A 24,921-nucleotide genomic window follows, 5' to 3' on the forward strand; every position below is an offset into this window, starting at 1 on the left:
TGGTCACTTCAAATTGAAAAACTTACAATGAAGTGCATTAAACATCCTGACATTATCTAAGATAGTTAAAACAAAAAAAACAGTATTTCCATCCCGTCATAATTTTTCAGATATGATTTGGTTATATCTGGTGGAGACAGAGAGCCTTTTGAGCTGCAACAGTTCAGGAAGTCCAGCTGATTTACCTGCATATATTTGATCTCTGGTGAGGTAGGTGATCGTATCAGTCTCTCAGATTCATCGCCAGTACTGTCAGTGCTTGTTACCACACAAAGAAAAATTTGACTAAAGACTTGCCTGTACAGTATTCTTTACAAGAACGACAGAGTAATGTTAAAAAAGCATGAATCAGCAGTTAATCCCTCATATTTTATTGCATTTCTGTAAAATGTTTTGGCTTTTTGTTGGAATTGGCTAGCAACAGTATGCAAAGTTCAAATATATGTTTCACGTTGAATATCTGTTTCCTGCAACTTCACAAAGATTAAAAGAAAAGTTTTGAGGAAATACTCTTATTTGCTTTCTTGCCAAGTTATCTAGTTGATAAGATTGATAGCACTCTCACATCTATACAGTGAATATGAAACTACATGTGGCAGCTGGTTAGCTTAGCTTAGCATGAATTAATTTTACAGGGAGGTTATGTGTTGGACTATTTATTGGCCTGGACCAGTAGCAGAGACTCCATTTTTTACTGGTCCTGGCCAAGAAATAGTCCAACACATGACCCCACTAAAACTGTGAATTGTCAGTGAACAGTTTTTGTATGGATTAAACAAATGAGACATAAAATGTTGATTTGTGAGCTTTAGAGGTGGTCTTAGGTTGGTTTGATTGAGCTGCCCCCCCCTTCTGGTCTTTATGCTAAGCTAAGCTAACTGTCGGTTAGCAGTAGCTTTATATTCACTATACAGATACAATAGAGTGGTATCAATCTTGTCATCTCTTAGCAAGAAATCAAATGACATATTTCCAATTATGTCAAACTATATTATTAAATTCCTGCCCAATCACAGCACAGACATGGGACTTTTTGACTTAATATGAAATATATACATGGTCTGATAAAGAATTACATTTAAATTTTTCCATTCCAAAATAAATGCAGCTTAAGAGATGTTTTCTTTATGAGTATATATACCAGACAGACATGATGAGAGCAGTTCCTCAGGCTCCAGTTGGCTGAAAAGCCTCTAAACATCATGTACACACTGTACATCTTTAAGTGCATACATTCATAAACAGAAGTGCAGATCAGTGCCTGGCTCCTCAGAGTTATTCTCATCATCTTGTCGTCTTTGTCTGTATTCACAGTGAAGACAATATATGATCTGGTCTTCTTGGCTGACAGTGAAACTTGAAGATTTTGATCATGGTCGACAATTAAAAATTTATTTTCAGTTATTTAAATGTTTGAATCATTTTGGTCTTCACTTGGTTTTTTGTTTTGAGCCACAGAAAACAAACCATATAGTAATCTTGCAGTGTGAATACAGCTGTTTATCCTCCACCCTCTAATGATGAGACCATTTGCTCCTTGAGGGCTTTGAAGTTGCCCCTGATTTTTCTCCTTTGGCCATCTCCTTCACCTTTTTTGTAACCTGGGTCATGTAAAACATAAAGAAATTCAGCTGAGATGGACTGACTTAAAATGTTTGTACAGACACTCATGTTTGAATCTTAATTATGCTGATCCCCTGACAAATGCACTCCCACAGAGCTGCTAACATGGCTGTAGTCTTGTTTATTTTGAAAAATAAAGTAAAATATGAATTTTAATTCATACATCATTCTCTTTTCTCATGTATGCCCTGTGAAGTAACATGAACAGTGACCTAACAGACTAAATCCTGGTATTTCCTGTATATTTTTCTGCTCATGTGACTAGTCTCTTTGGTTTACAACATAATAACTACATCATATCAAAACAGAAACTTGAGTAGCCTGTAAATTTCCTCTAAAGTATTTCAGGTCAAAACCACAATTCCTTGATACGCTGCTGAGAACACAGCCGGGTATAACATGTACAACATGGAAAGTACTGGGTTACTGCTGTATGCTCTAGACAGATAACATCTAATTGTTCCTTGAAATGAAACTGTTACTATAACACAACCCTAAATCATGATTTGATCAGTTAATTAACACCTCAGTAAAATTATGTTAGCTGTTAGTCTACAGATTGTGTTTTCATAAACATACCACCAACGGTCCATTAAATGCAAGCTAATTAATTGTTTTTACGTCATACTACAAATAAAATGTCACTCTTTAAAAACAGCAGAAATCTATTTCATTAACATACTCACCTGTTCAGGATCAGGAAACACTCCCGTTTTCAGCTTGGAGTAGATCAGCTTACCATTCACTGTCACCTCAAAGCTGTCTGTGGGAGTGAAAAACCAAAACAGCTGAAGTGAAAATACAGCCACATCAATTCAATATGAAGTAGTAACATGAGGTGTGTTTATACCTTTAAAAACACCTTAAAAACTGAACAACTAACCTACTAACACAAAGAAACAAGGTTGGAATTTAAATGTATTTTAATCACGGTGTCAAAATTTGCCGTGAGTGTTTTTACCAGGCGCGACAGCAGGGCTGGTAATGTTTTCACCTTGTAAGTCTGTGTGTGTTTGTGTGTGTGAGTAGGAGTCATCACGGCAAGATGGTCCTGCGACACAGAGGAACTACCACAGATAATTTAGCAGGTGTTAACATCTCTCTCTCTCTCTTTATATATATATAGTATATATATAAATTTTTGTTTTATTTTTTTACCGCGAAAATGTCACTGGATGCAGTCACGATTTGTTTTCAGGATGAGGAACAGAGTGGAAAATGGGTGTGGTCCGACCGCTGAGACGCGACAGGTGTGATCGCATTGCAAGACGGTCTCTAGTTATATTTGTCACATCACTTTATGTCTTTTCAGAAACACAGAGCAGCTTACTTGGTCTCCCTCTGACTGCGTTCACCTGCACACCGGGAACCTGCCTGATGTTACGGGCTAGTTCCTGGAAGCGGAACGAGTAACTTCAGCTGTTGCTGTGACACAAATCAACATAAAGGAAAAACACATTAATAAACCTCATACTTGGCTCATTGAGCTCTAAATCTTTTTTATGGGTTAAATAATGAGAGTTTATATGCAGAGGGAATATTTTCTGATGACTTAAAATACTCGACCTAAGTCAACATAAATGTATTTCTACCTAATGTATTTCTTGAGCTTTTTAAGAAACCAAGGGTTAGTTTAAAGTTACAGCTGTACAGTCACATGATGGCACATAAAGACATAATTTGCAGAATAAAATGAATGAAGTTAAAAACTTACCAAAATTCAACGGTCACCACGGACATGATTTTGTGGCTGATTTGTACAGGCCTATAACAGAGCTGCAAAAATTCAGTCTGAAGCTGAGCGGTGTAGAATGCAGAGTCATGATTACACTTTCTTTATTTTATAAGCCACACCCCATGAAAAGGTCAGCCAGTCTATCCAGTTCATCCTGCATAAATTCATTGGAACTGACTACGTGCTCAGCAGTGTTGTTTGAGTTTAAAAGTTGTTTATTTCTCTGCTGATGTTTTCCTGGTATTTGACTTGAAGCCAAGAAGGAACAAGTGACTGAACAAATGCAAAATTCAACCGTCCACAACAATCACACAAATAGACAATGGTACAGCAGAGCACAGGAGCTCAGGGTAAACTCTTATTCTATCCCCAAAAAGTGGAGATTTAGACTCCACTGCACCCCTTTTGATGACCTTTAAGTCACACCGCCTGCTACATTTCTCCTTTTAGTGAGAAAACCAGCACAGTGTTCTACGCTCAGGCGTCACCTTATCACACAGGTGGACAGGTGAGCAGTTTGGTCAGATACAGATGAACGAGGTTATTGTGTGTGGATTCAAATAGGAACAGCTACTGTCCAACTGAGGAATCTGAGGCCTCTGTTCAAACAACAGACCCACTGTTTGCTTATTAAATTAAATAATTTACCGGCCCTTTATCTGCACTTAAAGTTTCAGCATGAAAACAATGTCTGGTATGTACACACCTCACTGTGTACCTCACCTCACAGAATTTTAAGAGTATCACCTTTTCTACAAGGGGTTGTAAATAAGGATTCATTTCTTGATGTAATGGAATAATTGTTTTGTCTTTTGTCTTTGTTACACACTAGCCATAAGAAACACCATGTTCAAACATAAGGTGGTTCATAATTGTACCTGGCACTAAAACGCCATAGACCAAAGAATGATCATTGACTTTGTGGTTGTGTCATCAGATCTGTGGCTGTATATCTTGGCACTCGGCAAAGAGAGGGGCAAAGCTGTCAACTGATCACCACCTGCAGGTGAGTTGGATCAGATGGCAAGAAAGGCTGCCAAATGTGTAGTGAGGATGAACTGGGAACATCTGGTACAGGCCCCTGTCTGGGGGGTCTTCAACTCCCACCCCAAGAAAAATTTCTTGTGCACCCTGAGGAAGGTTGGGGATATGGAGTCTGAGTGGGCAATGTTCAAAGCCTCCGTTGCAGAAGTGGCAGGTAGGACCTGTCGTTAGAAGGTCGCTGATACCAGCGGGTTCTTAGGGAAGCCGTCAGACTCAGGAAGCCTTTCACGCTTGGTTAAACTGGGGGCTCTTCTTAAGCAGTGTACAGGTACCAGGAGGCCAGAAGGGTTGCAGCTTTGGCGGTTGCAGATGCAAAAAACCCAGGTGTGGGAGGAGTTTAGGGAGGCTATGGAAAAGGACTTTTGGCTGGCCCCAAGGAAGTTCTGACAAATTGTTCAATGACTCAGACAGGGAAAGCAGGGGCTGGCCCAGGCTGTGCAGGGAACTGCTGACCTGGACTGGGGATATTGTTGAGCAGAGAAAAGTGCACTTTGAGGAGTTCCTAAATCCAACCAATATCTCCTCCATGAAGGAGGCAGAGTCGGATGACTTGGGGAAAGCCTCACTCATATCCTTGGCAGAGGTAACTGGGGTAGTCAAGAAGCTTCCCAACAACAAGGGGCCGGATGTGGATGAAATCTGCCCTGAGACGCTGATGGTTCTGGACATTTTAGGGTTTCTTGGTTGACCGGTCTCTTCAATGTCATGTGGAGGTCAAGGACAATACCAGTGGAATGGTAGACCAGGTGGGGGTTCCCATTTTCAAAAACATGGACCAGAGGGTTTGCTCCAATTACTGGGGTATCACGCTACTCAGCCTCCCTGAGAAAGTTTACTCCAGGAGGCTCTGACCATTTGTCAAACCTTGGATTCACTGTGGAGTCCATCATGGCCATGGAACAGTGAACCAGCTCTTTATCCTTGCAGGAGTGCTGAAGGGGTCGTGGTAGTTTGACCATCCAGTCCACATGTGTTTTGTGGACTTGGAGAAGGGGGACCCTGTAGAGGGTACTGTGGGAATATGGGGCTCGTGAGCCATTGCTACAGATATCTGGTCTTTGAATAACCATACTGAGAGCTGCGTCCATATTCTTGGTACGAAGTCTAACATGTTTTCAGTGGGGGTTGGATTCTGCCAAGTTTGGGGTCCTCAGAATTGCATCTCTGCTTTTGAAAGATGAAGTTCTGTTGACTTAATCAGACCATGACCTTCAGTACACACTGCAACGGTTTGCAGGCGAGTGTGAAATAGTCCGGATGAATTTCAGCACCTCCAAATTTGAGGGCATGTTTCTCTGCCTGAAAACAGTGGGTTGCTCCCTCTGAAGTAGTTTAAGTACCTCAGGGGTCTCGTTCACAAGTGAGGGTGGGATGGGGCAGGAGATTGACAGGCAGATTTGTGTGAGATCAGTGGTAATGAGGATGTTGTACCGGACCATTATGGTGAAGAGGGAGCTGAATCACAGGGCAAAGCTTTTGATTTACCAGTCTGCATTCCAACCCTCACCTATGATCATGAGCTTTAGGTAGTGACCAAAACAACAACACTGGGCACCCTGACGTAGACCCAGAACTCACTAGAGGGATTGTATAACTCGTCTGGCCTGAGAACACCTCAGGATTCCCCAGGAAGAGCTGGAAAACGTTGCTGGGGAGAGGGATGTCTGGAATACCTTGCCTATTCTTTATAGTTTTTCTCTAAAAACATCAGAAAATAGTGAAAATTTCTATATTGATATTCAGTTTACTATCATGTAAGGCAAAGAAAAACATAAAATTCTTCATATTTGGAAACCAGCAAATTCGGTATTTTTGCTTGAAAAATGATTGAATCAATTATTAATTTAGCTGCTTATTGATGAAGATATGCAACTGCTCAGTTTTTTCACACAGGACCTTGGAGACAGGATCACTTAAAATATTCTGATTGTACAATCAAGTCTTCACAGTTGATGGGCAATTAAGAATACATACTCAAGTACTATACAATTTTGAGGTGCTTGTATGTTACTTAAGTAGATACATTTTATATTATTATTATTAAGAGGGACATAATGTAGTTTTACTCCACTACTATTATTTAACAGCTATAGTTGATGGTCACTTTGCAGATTCAAATTGAAAAACTTAAAATGAGCACATAAAATATACATTGTTTTGAAGTGCATTAAACATCCTGACATTATCTAAGATAGTTAAAACAAAAAAACAGTATTTCCATCCCGTCATGATTTTTCAGATATGATTTGGTTATATCTGGTGGAGACAGAGAGCCTTTTGAGCTGCAACAGTTCAGTAAGTCCAGCTGATTTACCTGCATATATTTGATCTCTGGTGAGGTAGGTGATCGTATCAGTCTCTCAGATTCATCGCCAGTACTGTCAGTGCTTGTTACCACACAAAGAAAAATTTGACTAAAGACTTGCCTGTACAGTATTCTTTACAAGAACGACAGAGTAATATTAAAAAAGCATGAATCAGCAGTTAATCCCTCATATTTTATTGCATTTCTGTAAAATGTTTTGGCTTTTTGTTGGAATTGGCTAGCAACAGTATGCAAAGTTCAAATATATGTTTCACGTTGAATACCTGTTTCCTGCAACTTCACAAAGATTAAAAGTTTTAAGGAAATAGTCTTATTTGCTTTCTCGCCAAGTTATCTAGTTGATAAGATTGATAGCACTCTCACATCTATACAGTGAATATGAAACTACATGTGGCAGCTGGTTAGCTTAGCTTAGCATGAAGACTGGTAACAAGGGGAAACAGCTATCCTGACTTTGTCTGAGCTAATTAACAGTTTATATCCCATTTGTTTAATTTGTGCAAAAACCGAAAAATGAAAATTAACAATTTAGAGGGGGGTTATGTGTTGGACTATTTATTGGCCTGGACCAGTAGGGGAGACTCCATTTTTCACTGGTATATTCACTATACAGATACGATAGATATCAATCTTCTCATCTCTTAGCAAGAAATCAAATGACATATTTCCAATTATGTCAAACTATATTATTAAATTCCTGCCCAATCACAGCACAGACATGAGACTTTTTGACTTAATATGAAATATATACATGGTCTGATAAAGAATTACATTTAAATTTTTCCATTCCAAAATAAATGCAGCTTAAGAGATGTTTTCTTTATGAGTATATATACCAGACAGACATGATGAGAGCAGTTCCTCAGGCTCCAGTTGGCTGAAAAGCCTCTAAACATCATGTACACACTGTACATCTTTAAGTGCATACATTCATAAACAGAAGTGCAGATCAGTGCCTGGCTCCTCAGAGTTATTCTCATCATCTTGTCGTCTTTGTCTGTATTCACAGTGAAGACAATATATGATCTGGTCTTCTTGGCTGACAGTGAAACTGTCAAAAATGTACAGTTTTTAGCCACAGAAAACAAACCATATAGTAATTTTGCAGTGTGAATACAGCTGTTATTTTATCCTCCATCCTCTAATGATGAGTGCATCTGTTTCTCCAATTCTTCCAATTCGAAGTTTTCCCTGTTTTCTCTGCTTTTCCTTCTTTGACCATCTCCTTCACCTTTTTTGTCACCTAGTCACATAAAACAAAGAAATTCAGCAGTGCTATACAGGACTAAAAATATCAGATGGATTCACACAAAAGTTTACACAGAAATTAATGTTTGTGAAAGCATGAATCTTAATTATGCTGATCCCCTGACAAATGCACTCCCACAGAGCTGCTAACATGGCTGTAGTCTTGTTTATTTTGAAAAATAAAGTAAAATATGAATTTTAATTCATACATCATTCTCTTTTCTCATGTATGCCCTGTGAAGTAACATGAACAGTGTTACACTGTATATTTTTCTGCTCATGTGACTAGTCTCTTTGGTTTACAACATAATAACTACTTCATATCAAAACAGAAACTTGAGTAGCCTGTAAATTTCCTCTAAAGTATTTCAGGTCAAAACCACAATTCCTTGATACGCTGCTGAGAACACAGCTGGGTATAACATGTACAACATGGAAAGTACTGGGTTACTGCTGTATGCTCTAGACAGATAACATCTAATTGTTCCTTGAAATGAAACTGTTACTATAACACAACCCTAAATCATGATTTGATTGGTTAATTTTCACTTAAGGAAAATACTGTTGGCTGGATTTGTCACTGAAAACGTCTAAATAAAACAGTCTACAGATTGTGTTATCATAAGCAAACCACCATTGGTCATTTAAAAACAAGACAATTAGTTGCTTTTATGTCATACTACAAATAAAATTTCACTTTTTAAACTAATATATATCTATCTCATTAACATACTCACCTGTTCAGTTTCTGGAAACGATCCTGTATCCAGCTTGGAGTGGATCAGCGTACCATTCACTGTCACCTCAAAGCTGTCTGTGGGAGTGAAAATGCATCCACATCAGTTCAGTATAAAACAGTAAAATGGGCTGTATTTACACCTTAAGAGAAAAAAAGAGGATTTGAAACTTGAGACTGAACGACTAACTCAAACAAACGTATTTTTGTCACAGCGTGTGTGTGTCATCACGGAGAGACGTGGTCGTGCGTCACCCACTGTAGCGGGAACTAACACAGAGGTGGTTCCGACCACTTTGAATCTTCACACGTGTGTGGAATAGATCAAACTGGAAGATGAATGTGGCTCGACCCACTACTACAATCACTACTGCATCACTACAAGAGCGCTCGTGATGCAGAAGTCACTACCGAGTTCTCAGAGGTGGGAAAGTCGCGGCTGGTGCGATGGTCTGTAGTTATAGTTCCTCATTTCTTACATTTATTTTCTTCTCGGAAACAATTACAGAGCAGCTTACCAGTTCTCCCTTTGACCCCCGTCACCTGCACATTAGGAACCTGCCTCAAGGTACCGGCTAGTTCCTGGTAGCGGAACGCGTAACTTCAGTCTTTACTGTGACACAAAACACAAAGGAAAAACACATCAGTAAGCCCAACACTTGACCCGTTGAGCTTTAAATTATTTTGAGCCGTGCAGAAATCCTTAATGGGTTAAATAATGACAGTTTAAATGCAGAGGAAATTATTTCTAGTCAAAATAAATACCATGAATTAAAATATGTAATCGACTTAACTCCACATAAATGTATTTCTACCTAATTACACCTGTAGTCATATTAGTGCACGTTAAGACAGGAAATGTACAAACTCCTGCCTTAATTACCATTTAGCTCTATTAGTCTGTCTCTAATTAGTGCTCTTTGCACGCTGACCTGACAACAGGAATAATTACCAGGACAGAATAAACAAAGTACAAAACTTACCAGTATTCAATAGTCACTTTGGCCATGGTTTGTGGCTGATTTGCTTAAGTCTGTAATAGAGCTGTTAAGTTTCAGTCCAGATGTGAGCTGCAGAAAATGCAGAATCATGATACTTCTCTATTTTATAAACCACACCCAGTGGGAGGTCAGTCTGACTAGTTCATCCTACACAAATTACTTGGAACTGACTACATGATCAGCAATGTTGTTTGAGTTTAAATAAGAGTTTATTTGAGTTTATTTCTCTGCTGATGTTTTCCTGGTATTTGACTTGAAGCCAAGAAGGAACGAGTGACTGAACAAATGCAAAATTCAACCGTCCACAACAATCACACAAATAGACAGTGGTACAGCAGAGCACAGGAGCTCAGGGTAAACTCTTATTCTATCCCCAAAAAGTGGAGATTTAGACTCCACTGCACCCCTTTTGATGACCTTTAAGTCACACCGCCTGCTACATTTCTCCTTTTAGTGAGAAAACCAGCACAGTGTTCTATGCTCAGGTGTCACCTTATCACACAGGTGGACAGGTGAGCAGTTTGGTCAGATACAGATGAACGAGGTTATTGTGTGTGGATTCAAATAGGAACAGCTACTGTCCAACTGAGGAATCTGAGGCCTCTGTTCAAACAACAGACCCACTGTTTGCTTATTAAATTAAATAATTTAACCAACAGAGATTTTCAGTTTACCATCATATAAGACAAAGAAAAACAGAAAAACCTTCACATTTGGGAACCAGTACATTTTGTGTCTTTGCTTTAAAAAAATGAAACAATTATCAAAATAGCTGCGGGTTGATTTTCATATCAGTCAACGAATATATTACTTGTTCTAGCTCTAAACGAATAACATTTTTCAAATAGCCACTGCTCATAAACAGTGGCTCAGAGCCACTGTCATTTCATCCGAGTCTCATTTTAGGCCACATATCGGTGACACACGGTGATTGGTTTAAGGCTTGAGTGATGCTGCTGAAGCTTTTTAACATTTTATTTGTTTAAAATGATATCCAGTACAAAATGTATACAGTAATACCCTTACGTTTGTCAGTTCCCCTGAATAAAATATTTTAATCTGTTCAGCTTCATGCCAGATAACAGTATCTATAAGATACACCAGATTGCTCATACAATATTTGATGACAAAGATATAGCAATAGTACCTTTGTAACAATAAAAACTATCAGCAATATTTTGGTGGACACACTTTCAATACAATAAAATTACATACATTGTTCTGTAAAAGTTGCATTGCAATCTGCCCATATTTTACAAGATTCTCAAATTCATGTATATTTTCATAACTAAGAGACACAAAGTTGTGATACAAGTCTTTATACATTTATAAAAATGATCTGGTGGCAAACTGCAGCATTGCAGTGACTGAATCTCAGCAGGCTGTCCTCTCTGAAGCTGCTGTAACAGATATACAATGCACTTAGATTTGTTCTTTTTTCTCTTCTTTTTCGTTAAAACAAGGCAACTTCTCAAACCTCATAATAAATAATAAACCCTCTGCAATGATATTGTGTACCTGTTGATATATCCAGTTCATATAATTTTTTTTCATAAATGTGTACAAAATATGTTTAAAACCTTTCCCCCCATGTATGTGCTAAAAAAACCCAAAAAGGTTAAGATGCTTGAATTGTGTGTGTGACACAGCTTTTTGGTGGGAACAACGAAAAACATGACACAATTTTGCATGCACTTGTTTCCACGGAAACCCAGGTGTGTTTCTTCCAGTTGATTGGGTGCACCTTTCTGCTCCTTGGCTTTGACTAAAATTAAAATCAGAACAGTGTCACCTCGTGATCATTCGCGCTCTCCCTCTCTCTCAAGTTGAATCCATCACAGCATCAGCCTCATTGATTGCCGGGACTCCTTGACCCCGCCCCCCGGGTTAGGAGGGTCTTCTTGTGGGAACGTCACCTTATCTGGTGTGTAGTCGTTCCTCTTCAGATCTGACAAACAAACAAACAAGAAAGTCAAAGTTATGTAACAATTTTATAATATAAAGCTATTTTCTAGATTTTGTGCAGGAATAATGAAACTAAACAGCAGCTGTAAAATGTCTCCCACCGGGAAGTTTGAGTTTCCGGCAGCAGGAGTTGCAGTGGTGTTTTGCACGGAAGTTCCTAATGGCATCGTCCCCCAGGTTGGCCGGTCCAAATATCATATCATAAGATCTGCAGAGTTACACAGAGGTTGTTTAGTGCACTAGAAAAAGGTCTCCGGTAAAGCCAAAATTATGCTTAATAGAGTCATATGAAGCTGTATAAAGAAATTAAAAAGGTGAGTTAACTGTGTGAGAAACAGTGCAAGCTCTTACCCCTTCTCACCGCTCTTTATGACAGATGGATCTGTCAGAATCTCCCCAACACCTGCAGAGGTGTGCAACAAATGCACAAGTGTCATTATCAAAGGTATTGAACGTAAAATAAATCGATACACCTCTGCTACATGCGCACTGGAAGTCAATAGAAAAACATCAATTTAAACACATTTTGTCACGTGCACATATGCAGGAATTTCAAACAACAACACAAAAACTTTTAGGAATGAGCTCGATTGCACTTTAAAGGATTCAGTGTGTTGGGCCCATGAGGTGTCCCGAGTGCACATCAAAAGTTGTTACCCTGCAGGTCAAGCACCAGCAGCTCTCCGCGGGTATACTCATAGGTCCAGTGGCTGAAGGCCAGCATGGTCTCCTCCAGGAGGTTGGTGGGGACGATCTCGTCACCATTGTTGTTGTTGAACTTCCTGAACTCCCCGGTGATGCACTCCTCTATGGCAAACCACTGTCCAGCAGAGTGACAGTAGAGCAGAAACACCTCCAGAAACCTGAACACACAGACAACTCACATTTCAGGATACTGGCCACTTTAAAAAAAAACAAACAAAAAAAAAACAGCCTATGTACAATGACTAAGCAAATGCTGATGAGTGCTCGCGAAACTATAACAAGCTAAGCAAAGTTTGCATAATCATACAGGGAAATGAAAAACAAAATATGAAAGATCGATATGAAAATAAAGCATGGAAATTTAAGGTGCATGCTTACCTCGGTGAATAAGGAATTGTCTTCGGCCTGACTTGGTTGAAGGCAAATGTCAACTTCTGAGCAGCTCGTTGTTGTTGAATTTCCTGAAACACGGGGAGGAAAAAAGAGGGGTAAAAATAGGTTTTTTAATGCAATGTGGCATACAGTAGTGTGGATGTGAGGGCTGTTAACAGAAAAAAAAAGGAACTACACTAAAACTAAATTAAAACTAAGGCTTTTTATAACATCAGCACATACAGAGTTGATTTAGTATTCATGTGGCTTAATGGTTTTCTAGTTTTAGGTTTGTTTTTTCATTGCAGTACATTTCATTGTGTATTCTTCATAAGCCTGAAAGACGGCTGTCAAAGTGGCAAGTATGACTGGCTGCTGTCTGTAACAACAGGCAAGCACTAGTTTGCATGTTGGATGAGTGTGTGTGAGACAACGGAGTGTATTCTGGTTAGAGGTTGATAATTTGACACCTTACATTTTAAACAGAAGTGCAGTGTGCTTTCTAGCAGCTGCAGAGAAAAGAGCTCAGACCACAGCCACACATCCTGCTAACTATGGGCGTACGTTTGGTTTTTATCTTTGGTAGGGAAATTTTTTTTGACAGACAACCAAAATAAACAGTTGTGTATGTGCACTCACTCTCATTCATATACACACAATTGTGCACACATAAGGAGCCCAACTACAAAAACTTACTTCACTGTTGTGTTTGCTCACATAACTTGCCTGAAACTACACTTGTATCATGATATTTTGTATCATGTTGTTTTCTCAGATTTTGAACAGATTACTAGATACATTGTCTAAATTGATATTAGTCTAATACAAAGACGTATGTGACGGCTTTAAGAAAATTTATGTATAAAAACCTGAACGTAGCATGCTACTCTGTTTAAGCCAGCTGTAAGCCATTTTCAGATCTCAGTGCATTCTGCATTTGTTGGTTTGGGCGACACAACAAACCAACATTTTCAGAATAAAATGATGCCTGACATTAACAAACATTGACATATTAGCACATTAACAGAAAACAGCTAGACACGTTGTATTTATGCCTCTTACCCTGAGACAAAGGTGCAGCACAGTGTCTTCCTTGTAGATGCTCTGCCAGGTTTGGACCACCTCGGGAAGGAAAGACTTGACTATATACAAGTGTCCCGGTTTCAGGATGTCATATTCTGACCAAGTGCAGAGCACCTTGAGGGCCCTCCTGAGTCCTCCGCCCATCTCCTCCTTGCTGAGGAACTCTATTTTGGCACAGAGGCCCCGCTGGGCCCAGGAAGACATGCTGTTGTTGATCGTGTTGGGAGAGCTCTCCTCCAGGCGGTACACAGTCACCGGCTCCCCTGAGGGAACACATAGCGGAGGGTGAGAGTTATGAATTAAATTGTTGGCTTTATGTCAAATCCTGTCTTTTTGCTCATGTGTCGCTGCCTCTGTCTCCATCTTATCCTTTATGGCCTCAAAACAGCAACTCATTTCCTAAGTAAAATGGTGCTGCATTACAGATTTTGTCCACTAGGAGGTAGAAAGTCTCCAACAACAGAACACTGACAGAACACCACACTGCCTTTTTATCAAGAAAAAGGCATTGTGGTTTTTGGCAAGTATTTCCCCTTTTCATTTCCTCATACATCCAGCAGACACACAACAACATGAGCCCTCTGTCAGAATCTGCTTTAAGGTCTTCCTCCACATGTAGCTCCAATATTCACTTCTTCAGGAGAAAAAAAAAAAAATTTTGAGTCTATTTAGCATGCTAGGTATTTTTTGGGCATTTCTTCCTCCATCTGTGTGGACTGATTTTCCTGCCTGTCCATCGTAACATTGACACGGAGTCATACTTTCTCTGGTTGCACTGTTGAGAGCCGTGAAACAAAGCCACACTGAGTGACGAAAAGAAGAGTCACTCCAAAAAAGGAGTAAGGCATTATTCCTGTTTTTATTCCTGATAACTGTCATAGACATACTGTATGATGCACTGGTTGCAATATATACAGTAATTACCTCCGAACACCACTGTGATGAAATGGCTAGAAACTGCACGGGTCATGTGACCCACAGATATTTACATTTCAAAAATATTCACAGTAGCAATAACAAAGAACACTTTGACTGACACTGAAGTAGTTCCTCTGCAGTAAGGAGATGTTCCTGACTTGGGAAGATATAACTTAAAACAATCAAAAACCCCCCCCACATCACCTAGACTTTGTTTTCGATAGTATGGACGTGACTGTGAAGCAAATAGCTGCAAGGGTGGGAGAGCAAGCACAATGTAAAAACCACATCTCTTATCAGGTCCAATACTTCCTCGTTCTCCAACTGCCTGCTTTCACCTCTCAGAGGTGTCTGCTGTGTGATCTGACAAGTGTGGGAATGCACCCAGACCTACCTCTAGGGGGCACAGGAGTGAAAGGGATGCTCTGAGACAGCCTCATCAAGTTGTTGCGCTCAACAGCTGCAGGAAGAAAAAGTGGATAGGTACGAAGAAATAAATATACACACAAGTTAAAACAACTACAGAAGAGGAGTGAACAAGAGTAAAAGCATATTTCAAGATTATTCTTTGCCGTTTGTCTTGTGTGAAATGTTGAGCATTTTAACCTACAGCTAAAACTCTATAGCAGATGGAATATTTAAATATGACAAAGACTCTCTAATCATTTACTTTAGACATTAAAATAATACATGAAAACATGATAACACAGCCTCCACCCTGGAATACATGTATATGAAACCATGTCTCACCTGAGTACTGGTAGCTTTCCATGGGCTTGAAAGGTGAGCCAATAGCTACAGAGAAAACAAAGTGACTGTTACTCTTTCCACAAATCCTTTTTTTAAGACTTAATTTTTATTTTTTATTATTATTATTTAGGTATTTTAGACTTTCCAAATAGTAGTGAAGAGGCAGACAGGAAATTAAGGAGGGAGAGACAGGGGGGATATGACATGCAACAAGGTTCCCAGGCTAGATTCCCCATCTTTCCAAAAAACTCAATAGTAATCATTTAAATACTGAGTAATTCCAGCATACAGCAGTAGGTGTCACTGTACTACTTCACAACAACAAAAGAGACAGGCCTCATGTTCAAGCTTAATGCAACAGTTTTTTTCCTGGATATAATTTCTGTTGTTAAGTAAAAATTAGTGCAAAATCCCGCTGATGGATTTTTATTTTAATTCATAATGTGGGTAGAGCTTCAGTCATTACCTCTTTAATTCAAAGTCAGAAGGCTACAGATATAAACGGATTATAGAAATGAGCTTTAAAACATTTTTGGATAAATGAAAGAGCCACCACATATCTGTCCCACAAATAAAATTATTTTTATTTAATTATTATTTTAAATCAGGCCTGTTTCAATTTAGTGCTTTTCCTGTCACAGTGCAAAATATTGGGGGCAGGGTGCAACTAATGGTATTGTGATTACTGATTTATCTGTCTATTATTTCTTAAATGAATCAATAATTTCAGGCCAGGCTGACCTCTTCAAATTGCATTTTTATTCAAACAACAGCCCAATGAAAATAAATGCAGAATCATTTTCTGCCCATCAACTGATGAATTCATGGACTAACTATTTCAGCTGTAACTGAGAGTGAAGGTATTCTCGTCATAAAAAACTCTAATGTTTGGTTGTTTCGTTCAGTCGGTCAGTGTTGGCTACTTACAGTCCTTTCTGGCTCCCAGGTGGGTGTGTCGTGGTGCGTAGAGAGAAACTGCAGCTATAACCACAGGAGAGGAGAAGCACATTAAAACTTCCATTTAGAAACATGCACGAGGTATAAAACAGCAGACTACACACACTGGTTTCTGTGAAATCCCCTTTCTTGGATTGGTTTACCAAACAGGTGAACTTTTTATTTCAGCTGCAAGTCTATCATCTCATGCAATATCTGCAAGCATAGGCTTTTAAATATATTTGATATTCCCTGACTACCCCTGATATTTAATCAACTTCTATCAACCCTTCCTTGTCTCAGATAACCCTCCTACACACATTCTCTTCTGCTTTTCTGAGATTGTGTTCTGTAACGATGTCGCAAAATCCAAACATTACCAACACAATTCTCCAATAAAACATTAAAAAACACAAAGAAAAGGAAAAGGTCAGATGTCACTTGGTCCACATAAATGTTGCTGGACCAGCTGATCCAGACAGAACGAATCTGACCGAAATAAATCATCCAGACGAAGGAACAACAGTGAAACTGCACATCTTACCACTTAGTGTGTCTTCACCAGGGGCTCGTCTGACAGAGAGCAAGACAGAGAGATAAGTAAGCAATTAGTTAAACAAAACAGAGAAAAGTACATGTATACAGTATCAATCTAGATAACAGAAATGCATAGGAGCTTGTGTAATGTATTTACATCACTGTGTGCTGGCTTTAAACAAGCGAGACAAACAAGCACCAGACCTCAACTTAAATCAGACATAAACTGGTCAGACTTATTTATTTCTACATGAGGCCATATAAAGTAAACAGGTAGTGGCTCTGTAGGCTGTATATATGTGTGTATAGTTTTTGTTGGTCAGTAGCAGGACACTTACAGGCTGCTGGCCTGGGCTGATTTGACCTGAATTCTTTCCTGGTGAAGAAATGAAAAGTCGTTAAACAATGACAGAAATCAGAGTTAATTAAGTTCACAAGAATTACACTATACAGTTAAATCATACACTCTGTACTGATGAAAGTACACACACATAGACACCTTTCTTACCAGTACTGCAGACCTGGGGTCCTCATGGATGAGGATGTCTTCAGCTGACACTCTGCTTCTGTCCTTCTTCGTTAGAGCTACAGAAACAGAATGAGCGATCAGCATCCATCAAGTATATTACCAGGGACATGACTGAACATTTGAGAGATAAAAAGGTCAACCCGAAACACACTGAAGTGCACTGAACTGAAATGACCACAAGCTTCTTTAAGAAGATTTTGTTTAAGAGATGGGATCTTTGAGAGCTTACTGGAGTCTGGATGGAGGAAAGCCGGGTTTCTGTCAAATTCTGTGAAGCCAGCGTATGAGTTGACAGCTCTGATATGACCATGACCTTCAGGTTGAGCCTGCAGCCATGAAATCACAGAGACAAAGTAAGTCACAGAGAGGTATAGGAGGGTAAACACCATCCTAAAACACTGTTAATGGTGAACCAATTCCAATGTTATGTCCTACCAGAGGTAGAGGCAGTCTTAAAACAAGACTGTATAATGAATGTCTTACATACATGCCCTCAGCAAATGAGTTCACACAATGCTGATTAAGTCTATCAGTGCCAGGTAAATCTCTCTGTATTTTGCAGTATGCTGGTGTTTTAAATCTGGTGTTTGTGGCGACATTCCTGCACTGGTGCACCAGCAGCAATGCATTTTATATAAACCAACAATGACTGGCTGGCCAGAGCTGAAGGTGGAGCAACTGTAACTCGGAGTATAGCAGAGCCTGTGACAGAAAAACCATCGAAGCGTCCAAGAAAAATTTCTGATAGACCAGATAAAAAATAAACTTGCTATATGCGATTGACAGTGAGGACAAACATGTCATAAAGCATGTCAACTGTGTTTGTTTAATTAGTCTCACTGCCAGAGGGGGGGGAGACAAAAGTTATGCACTGAGGTTTTAAACCGCCATCTTGTTTTGATTGATTTCAAGATGAGATCACGTAAACCACCAGAGCAGCATGTCACAATGTTGGGGAAAAAAGCAAAGCCTTCTGAGTGTTTATTACTTTGGAAAAGAAGAGACAAACAACAATCAGGTACTGATGTGTGAGAAACCTGTGTGATGCAGGTCAGACACCAGGTTGAAGTTACATAGGCAATCAACACAAACTTTAGCAAACAGAACCTGCACTGAGTTGTGGTTAGTTTAAAGTTTGTATCACCACCTCTGCTAATCAATATCTTGTGGTTCCCATAGAAATGACACATTTTGACTGCAACTGCCAAACAACAGCAACCACTGAACAATAGCAACCACTGAAAGGGTGTGCCATCACACCTCACCAAGAAGGCAGTGTTCAAGATTTTAAATGGTTGATCATGAGTGAGGTGCCAAGTGTTACTATGAAGGTAAATAACAATCACACACACTTTGAACAAACACACCTAAAGAAAAAAGATTTTGGATGACTTTTGTTGTGATTCTGCGCTACATAAATAAAATTGAATTGAACTGAATTGGACATAATTAACTCGGATAAAACAAAACAGACCCACGCTGCCAGCTCTTCTGAGAAAAAAAAAAAAGAAGCTCTACTAAGTACTGTCTATGCACCAAACAAAAGCACAATGATACATGTAGATACATACCTGAGATCTGGTCTGTGTGGCTGGGCTTTGCTGTCTGCCAGAGGTGGAGGCCTCTTTGGGTGTGGAGTGCTGGAGATCCATACTGTCTTTATGTCCTGAAAACAAGAGAATATTGTTAGCACACATAAGCACAATTTAAACTGCCCTGTCACACTATAAAAATAAATAATTCTTATTTTTCCCACGTAACTCTTGAAGTTAGCCTCATGAATTACTCACAAGATCCAATCAAAACAAATTTCTAGATTCATTTGTTTACTACTCCCAGTGTGAGTGGCTGTGTAGCATTCAGAAAACAACAAGCAAACACACTTTCTGATCAGGTGACATGACCAACACCTCTATGGTGACGTAATCACAGTTCAAACATTTGATTCTCATGAGAATCTCCTTCCTGCACCTCCACCTGCCAAACAAATCCTTAATCAATCTGAAAACTTGAAAATTAGATGACCGATCATTCATGCTTCAGTCACATCGCACGTGAAACCTCAGGACCACCCAGGAACAGAAAAGACACAAATTGGACAAAAAGGTCAAGACGAAGCAGAGAAAGAAAAGAAGAAAAGCACCAGCTAAAGGTCTACTGGGATCCTGATCTGGGAGATTTGACAGACCCGAGCACCTGGCAAACGCAGCCCTCAACTTCAGACTGAAACTCAAACCTCTCGCTGTATCTGGCTCTCTTGTTGTGTTCCAATCGTCAGTGTGGACTTCTGATCCACTTTGACCCTCACAGCAGGATGCTGGTGGTCCCGACTCACTCCATACCCTGCTCCTTCGTCTGTGGGGTCTCCTAGGTGCCGCAGCAGGGGCGTGACCCGGTGGTGATTCAGCTTCAGGAGCCAGTGGGACTTCAGCGTCTGCGCTCTGTATACTCGGAGGGCCCGATCTGCCCTCGTCGTCGCAGAATGCCTCGTTCACGTACCCCCAACTCACCTCCCTCCCTCTCTCCCCCCTTTCTAACCTCTCTGTGTTCAGTGTAGTGCAAGCAGGCAAGCAGGCAGGCCGAGCAGAGCCCGAAATGGAGACAATGATAACAGTAGGATACACACACACACAATTTTCATCCTCCTCTTTTGTCTTCTCATCAACACCAGATTCTCCCTCATTCTCACACTTACCCACAAATGCACCAAACTCTACAGTGGTGCTGTCTGGCTGGAGGGGCTGCTGGTAAGGCCCAGCCAGAGCGAGCTCCGGGTGGCTGGAGCCACTTGGCTGGGAAGGGGTGCTGCTGATGTGGAACTGAGCCCCGAGGGAGGGTACGTTGGGCAGGCTGGATGGGGAGTCGGAAAGGCCCGGCTCTTGTGGACGGGTCAGCTTACTCTGGGTGAGAGAGTGGCCTCGGAGACGCAGCTCCGGAGGGGAAATGGCCACAGCACTTTGGACACAGGCACTGGAGCCGGCACTGCCTGAGGAGCCAGCCTCTGCAGGAAAGTGCCCGAGCCCAAACAGCTCCCTCCTCTCTGGACTCAATGCTGGGTTCAGGTTGGGGTCCAGCCCCGGTCCTACTCCATGGCTGAGCCCAACTCTCCGTATGCTTTCTGTCTCTTTCCCAGCCCCTCCCCCGACACCAGTCCCAAAAAGAGAATCTGCTATGTCGATTCCTGCCTGGGGGAAAGAGGAGCCAAAGTAGGGTCCCACACTGCGTTTGCCTATCGCGGACGATTTGGAGTGGGGGCCGGTGTCTGGAGCCACAGGGGCGATGCTGGGGACCACATTCTTGGACAGGCTAAGCTCCCGGGTGATCTGATTGTGGACCTTGCTGGCCTCAGATGCCCTCTGGGCAGTGAGGGTCTTCAGAGTGTCCACAGTCAGAGCTGACAGGTCCTGCAGGTGGCCGATTTGGGAGTCCAGTGTGTGCAAGGAGCGTTTTATAAAGTTGACCTTGTTCCCGACCTCCCTCAACTGCAAACACATGGTCTCAACTCTGGAGATGACAAAACAGTAGTTTCAGTTAGCCACAGCTAAGCTTTTCTTACCTGCTAATGTTTATGTTAACTGAAAATATAAGAATGTTAATATTGTATGAAAATGTAAAGGGCTAATTTGTACCAGTGCTCTAGCATGGTATATTCACTGACTCATTGATTACTAATGATTTAAATTCAGAATTACTGTACGTTCAAAACTGCATCTTTTTGAAGGTTCTGAGCAGTCCCACCTTTCTGAGGTAAGGCGTATGCGCTCCTCACTCCCCGAGTGAAACTGATCATCCTTTTCATGAAAATACGTCTCCACACACTGCTCCTCAAAATCATGAAGCTTCTTTTGGTCTTCCTCAGTAAGAAACAGCTCTAAAATACAGAGGATTAAGTAGGGGTAAAAAACGCAGGCTCTGACACCAAAGTAATATCTCAACAGAAAGCAGAGACTTGTTACTGTTGGAGAGCCTACAAACATATACAGAATGGCACCATCAGTGGCAAACATACTTGGTCCGTAGGTGTTCTCCTTCTTCCTCTTTCTACACATACAGAAGAGGGAGTAGATATGGCACAGGAGGATGAAGGGAGGTGGGAGGACAGGCTTCTCATGGTAGGCCATAATGAAGTGGTAGCGCTGGTACTTCCACACCAGATTAGAAATGGACTTGACTTGTATATAGACATTACTGGAAGATAAGAGTAAAGAGATGACATCTGAGCTGAGCTGATGCTGTTGAGGAGACTGCCAGCAGTTTTTTTAAACACATTTTTCTGTAATGACAGCTGGATGTGGCACTGTAATGTCGCACACTTACTTGAAAAAGGCGATGAGGAGGTTGACCATTAGTATATACTGTACAAAGAGGTAGACTGCTTGTAGAAGAGGAGTCAGCCACACTCCTGCTGTACACAGGGACCTTACAGATTGTTCACTGTTATTGGCACACACTGTGAAGAAAGCAAGAAATTACAAACAAATGCAACTATGATTCTTTAAGAGGAATATTTTAAATGTTTGTTTAAAAAAAAAAAAAGATGCCTGTAGAGACTTGAGCATCAATTCTTTTTTGTCTCACAAGTTTGCACTACCTAATTAACATCTGTCTATCCACCACTTCTAACACAAAATCATATTTCACAGTAAAAAAAAAAAAAACGTGATAAATTTCAATGATCACTTATTTGTTGCTTTCTACCCAGACCCTCTACAGCTGAGTTGAGGCAGTCGATGCTGTGGTGAAGCAAAAAGCTCTGCCCTCCCCAAAGAGACCTTTGTTGGCTGCTTCTGCCTGAGAGTGTGTGAAAGAGGCTGTGAGGGGGAACAATGATTAGGCCATCGTGGGTTTGATTTTGGGTGCTTGTTTTGAGTGACAATCAGCTATCATGCTGTGGTGAGAAGCTTTAAATAAAACTGTCCTTACCCTCGTAATCTCCCCTACCATCCTCATCGTCCTTACCATCGATTTCATAGGCATACACTTCCCCATACATCATCCAGTACGGTTGAAAGACCACATCTTTGGCCAGCGTCCAGCTGGGCTCCTCGTGTGGGTACAGAATGGCTTTCCTGGGTACGCCATAGCTGAGCAGGACTATAGCCATTATCACCACAATATAAAACATGTTGGCCACCTGCAAGACATGTCACACATACTGAATGAAACATAGGACCGATGGTATTATCACTACTAATAATATTCGAGTTAAAAAGTAAGAACCAGTTTCTTTAATGCACACAGGTCTACTCTGGGGATCCCAAGTCAGCACTATTTAATTACTTTTGATTAGGAAAAAAAGTCCCTTCACTTTTTATATAAGAATTTGTTAAATAAGGGAAAAATAGAAACAAGGCAATGCTGCTGTGTTCCTTGATTTGGTCTGATGTTGCCCATTTTAAAGCAACTGTTGATTCCAGGTGTTGCTTGAAAAACAAAACCCTTTATAATCCCTGTACTGAAATCCCCAGGGCAGACACAGTAATGTTGAAGGGTTGACAATTACTTAAGAGATAGGATGGTGTAGCTACATGATGGAAACTCAATTATGTTCTCATTAAATCTAGTTTCACTTAAAGGAGGAGTTCTTTATTCGCATTCTTGCTGAGAACTGCAGCCTGTTAGCTTAGCTTAGCATAAAGACTGAAAACAGGGGAAGCTAGCAGAGTAGCATGGTTCTGTCCAAGAGTTTAAATAAATAAATAAATAAATAAATAAATAAATAAATAAATCAGCCTAGCCGCACCTCTAAGCTCAATAATTATGTTTAAGGAATAAACATAATATATTATTATAATTCATTATTATAGTTAATTAATTTATTAACAGTAATATTAATACAATAAGTTAAAAAAGTTAAAATTTCGAGATGCAGTTAGGCAGATGTTTTTTAGCTTCAGACAGAGCCAGCTATATCTGCCAGTGCTTCTAGTTTAGTTTAGTTTAGCTATGCTGAACTATGCTTTTTTTTTTTTTTTTCACAAAATGTCAAACAAAATAAATGAAAATCAACCACAGCTTATTTTAACATATTTTCACAATCCAATTTTCTGTTTAAGAAAAGTTGTCACTTAAGGTATTATACATTTAAAAACAAAAATACAGTAGAGCACATTACATGGTGAAAGTTGGTGCTAAAAGTGATGGGGGTGCTCAGGATAATATAGTATATCACAATACCTGGTTACAGCATGTAGATGATTAATGCTGTTTGAATGTGAATGTTCAAAATGATAAAATAGAAGCATGAACATTAATATGACACATTTATGAATGCACAAAAACGTAGCAACATCTCTCTCACAGTATGTTCAGACTACAAGCTACAAAAACAATTGAGGCAAACATCCAGATTTGTGTGCCACAAGATCACCACACTTAAATAACATAAAATAATCACCATCAAACATTTTAATATAATTTTTACTATGTGTGAAACTGTTTTGACTTATTACAATTTCACTTTGGCTACATTAACAGAGGAGTGGACAGTAGGAGACTATACAGGAGATTCTCTATCCAATTTATTTCCTGCATTAAGTCAGTGTGTGAGTACCATGTTCATGTCTGCTTACTGTACATCACACAGTGGAGTGACCTCTAGTAAGCAGCTCTGTGCCTCTGCTTATAATTTGAACAGACTGTTAGGGAAAACTATAACTGTTTCAGGTACATTCAGTACTAGAAACAAAACTTGGGGCTAGATTTAATATGCCTGCTGTGTCTTGTTTCAGGCACACAATAATTATATCTCTCCAGACACTAGCCTGGAGGCACAGTTTGGTTTTCACCTTAGATGAACTCTGCATGTCTCTTGCTGAATATTCCTAGAAAGCAGTGTTGCAATAGTTGGTAGAACAGACATTAATACATCCATACACATACAGCCTACAAGTGATATGCATGTAAAACTGGCCCTCTGTATCACTGAGAGGAGTTCCACTACAAAATAACTTAATTCAAATGTGTATGCAAATAACAAAGAACTCACCATTTTAGCAATCATCATGACGTACGGTCCAGCTTGCTGGTTGACAGCCAGAATATCCAGGAGTCGCACATACCAGAAGATGATATTGAGACAGTAAACTGTCCTCCCAGGGACGAAGGCTTCACCTCCGCCCAACCTCAGGCCAAAGCCAATAAAGAAGATCACAATGGCCAGAAAGTCTGACACATTAAAATAGTCACTGAACCACACCTTTATCTTCTGGCTTATTTTGCCTGCTTCAGACATGAACATCTGGGGGAAAAAAAGAGGAGGTGAAACAATGATAAGGAAATTAATTAGTTCACAGTCTCTGGGGAAGTTAATTTGTAGGACAGGACTACACAGACATACTGATGTCAAAAGCTACTGCTGTTATCTCGCTGCCATATGAATAAATGTATCATCTACACATTTTTTTTAAAATC

The 24,921-nt window shown here is 40.1% G+C and overlaps 1 protein-coding gene across 4 annotated transcripts in view; it reads right to left on the reverse strand.

Annotated features, from left to right (window-relative positions):
• Positions 1 to 355: 355 nt before the first annotated feature.
• The window catches only part of trpm7 (transient receptor potential cation channel, subfamily M, member 7), a 48,074-nt gene continuing 23,508 nt past the window's right edge, over positions 356 to 24,921 (reverse strand). The window contains exons 21-46 of one of the 4 annotated variants that reach the window (XM_051077191.1): positions 24,497 to 24,748; positions 22,468 to 22,642; positions 21,826 to 21,958; positions 21,518 to 21,696; positions 21,247 to 21,379; positions 20,204 to 21,012; positions 19,080 to 19,174; positions 17,738 to 17,834; positions 17,488 to 17,564; positions 17,318 to 17,355; positions 16,987 to 17,015; positions 16,434 to 16,487; positions 15,507 to 15,551; positions 15,151 to 15,216; positions 13,818 to 14,101; positions 12,762 to 12,844; positions 12,336 to 12,541; positions 12,030 to 12,081; positions 11,780 to 11,886; positions 9,696 to 11,661; positions 9,231 to 9,325; positions 8,714 to 8,790; positions 3,338 to 7,971; positions 2,954 to 3,017; positions 2,310 to 2,386; positions 356 to 1,601 (exon numbers count right to left, since the gene is read on the reverse strand). In XM_051077191.1, coding sequence (XP_050933148.1) covers positions 11,549 to 11,661; positions 11,780 to 11,886; positions 12,030 to 12,081; positions 12,336 to 12,541; positions 12,762 to 12,844; positions 13,818 to 14,101; positions 15,151 to 15,216; positions 15,507 to 15,551; positions 16,434 to 16,487; positions 16,987 to 17,015; positions 17,318 to 17,355; positions 17,488 to 17,564; positions 17,738 to 17,834; positions 19,080 to 19,174; positions 20,204 to 21,012; positions 21,247 to 21,379; positions 21,518 to 21,696; positions 21,826 to 21,958; positions 22,468 to 22,642; positions 24,497 to 24,748 — 3,027 coding nt within the window. In that variant the 3' untranslated portion in view covers positions 356 to 1,601; positions 2,310 to 2,386; positions 2,954 to 3,017; ... (2 more) ...; positions 9,231 to 9,325; positions 9,696 to 11,548. Of the gene's footprint in view, positions 1,602 to 2,309; positions 2,387 to 2,953; positions 3,049 to 3,337; positions 7,972 to 8,713; positions 8,791 to 9,230; positions 9,326 to 9,695; positions 11,662 to 11,779; positions 11,887 to 12,029; positions 12,082 to 12,335; positions 12,542 to 12,761; positions 12,845 to 13,817; positions 14,102 to 15,150; positions 15,217 to 15,506; positions 15,552 to 16,433; positions 16,488 to 16,986; positions 17,016 to 17,317; positions 17,356 to 17,487; positions 17,565 to 17,737; positions 17,835 to 19,079; positions 19,175 to 20,203; positions 21,013 to 21,246; positions 21,380 to 21,517; positions 21,697 to 21,825; positions 21,959 to 22,188; positions 22,320 to 22,431; positions 22,643 to 24,496; positions 24,749 to 24,921 lie in introns of those variants that run through there. The other 3 variants (XM_051077189.1, XM_051077195.1, XM_051077204.1) reach the window with 3 other exon arrangements.

This window comes from Lates calcarifer, linkage group LG2 (genome assembly GCF_001640805.2).
Source record: "Lates calcarifer isolate ASB-BC8 linkage group LG2, TLL_Latcal_v3, whole genome shotgun sequence".
Lineage (NCBI taxonomy): Eukaryota > Metazoa > Chordata > Actinopteri > Centropomidae > Lates > Lates calcarifer.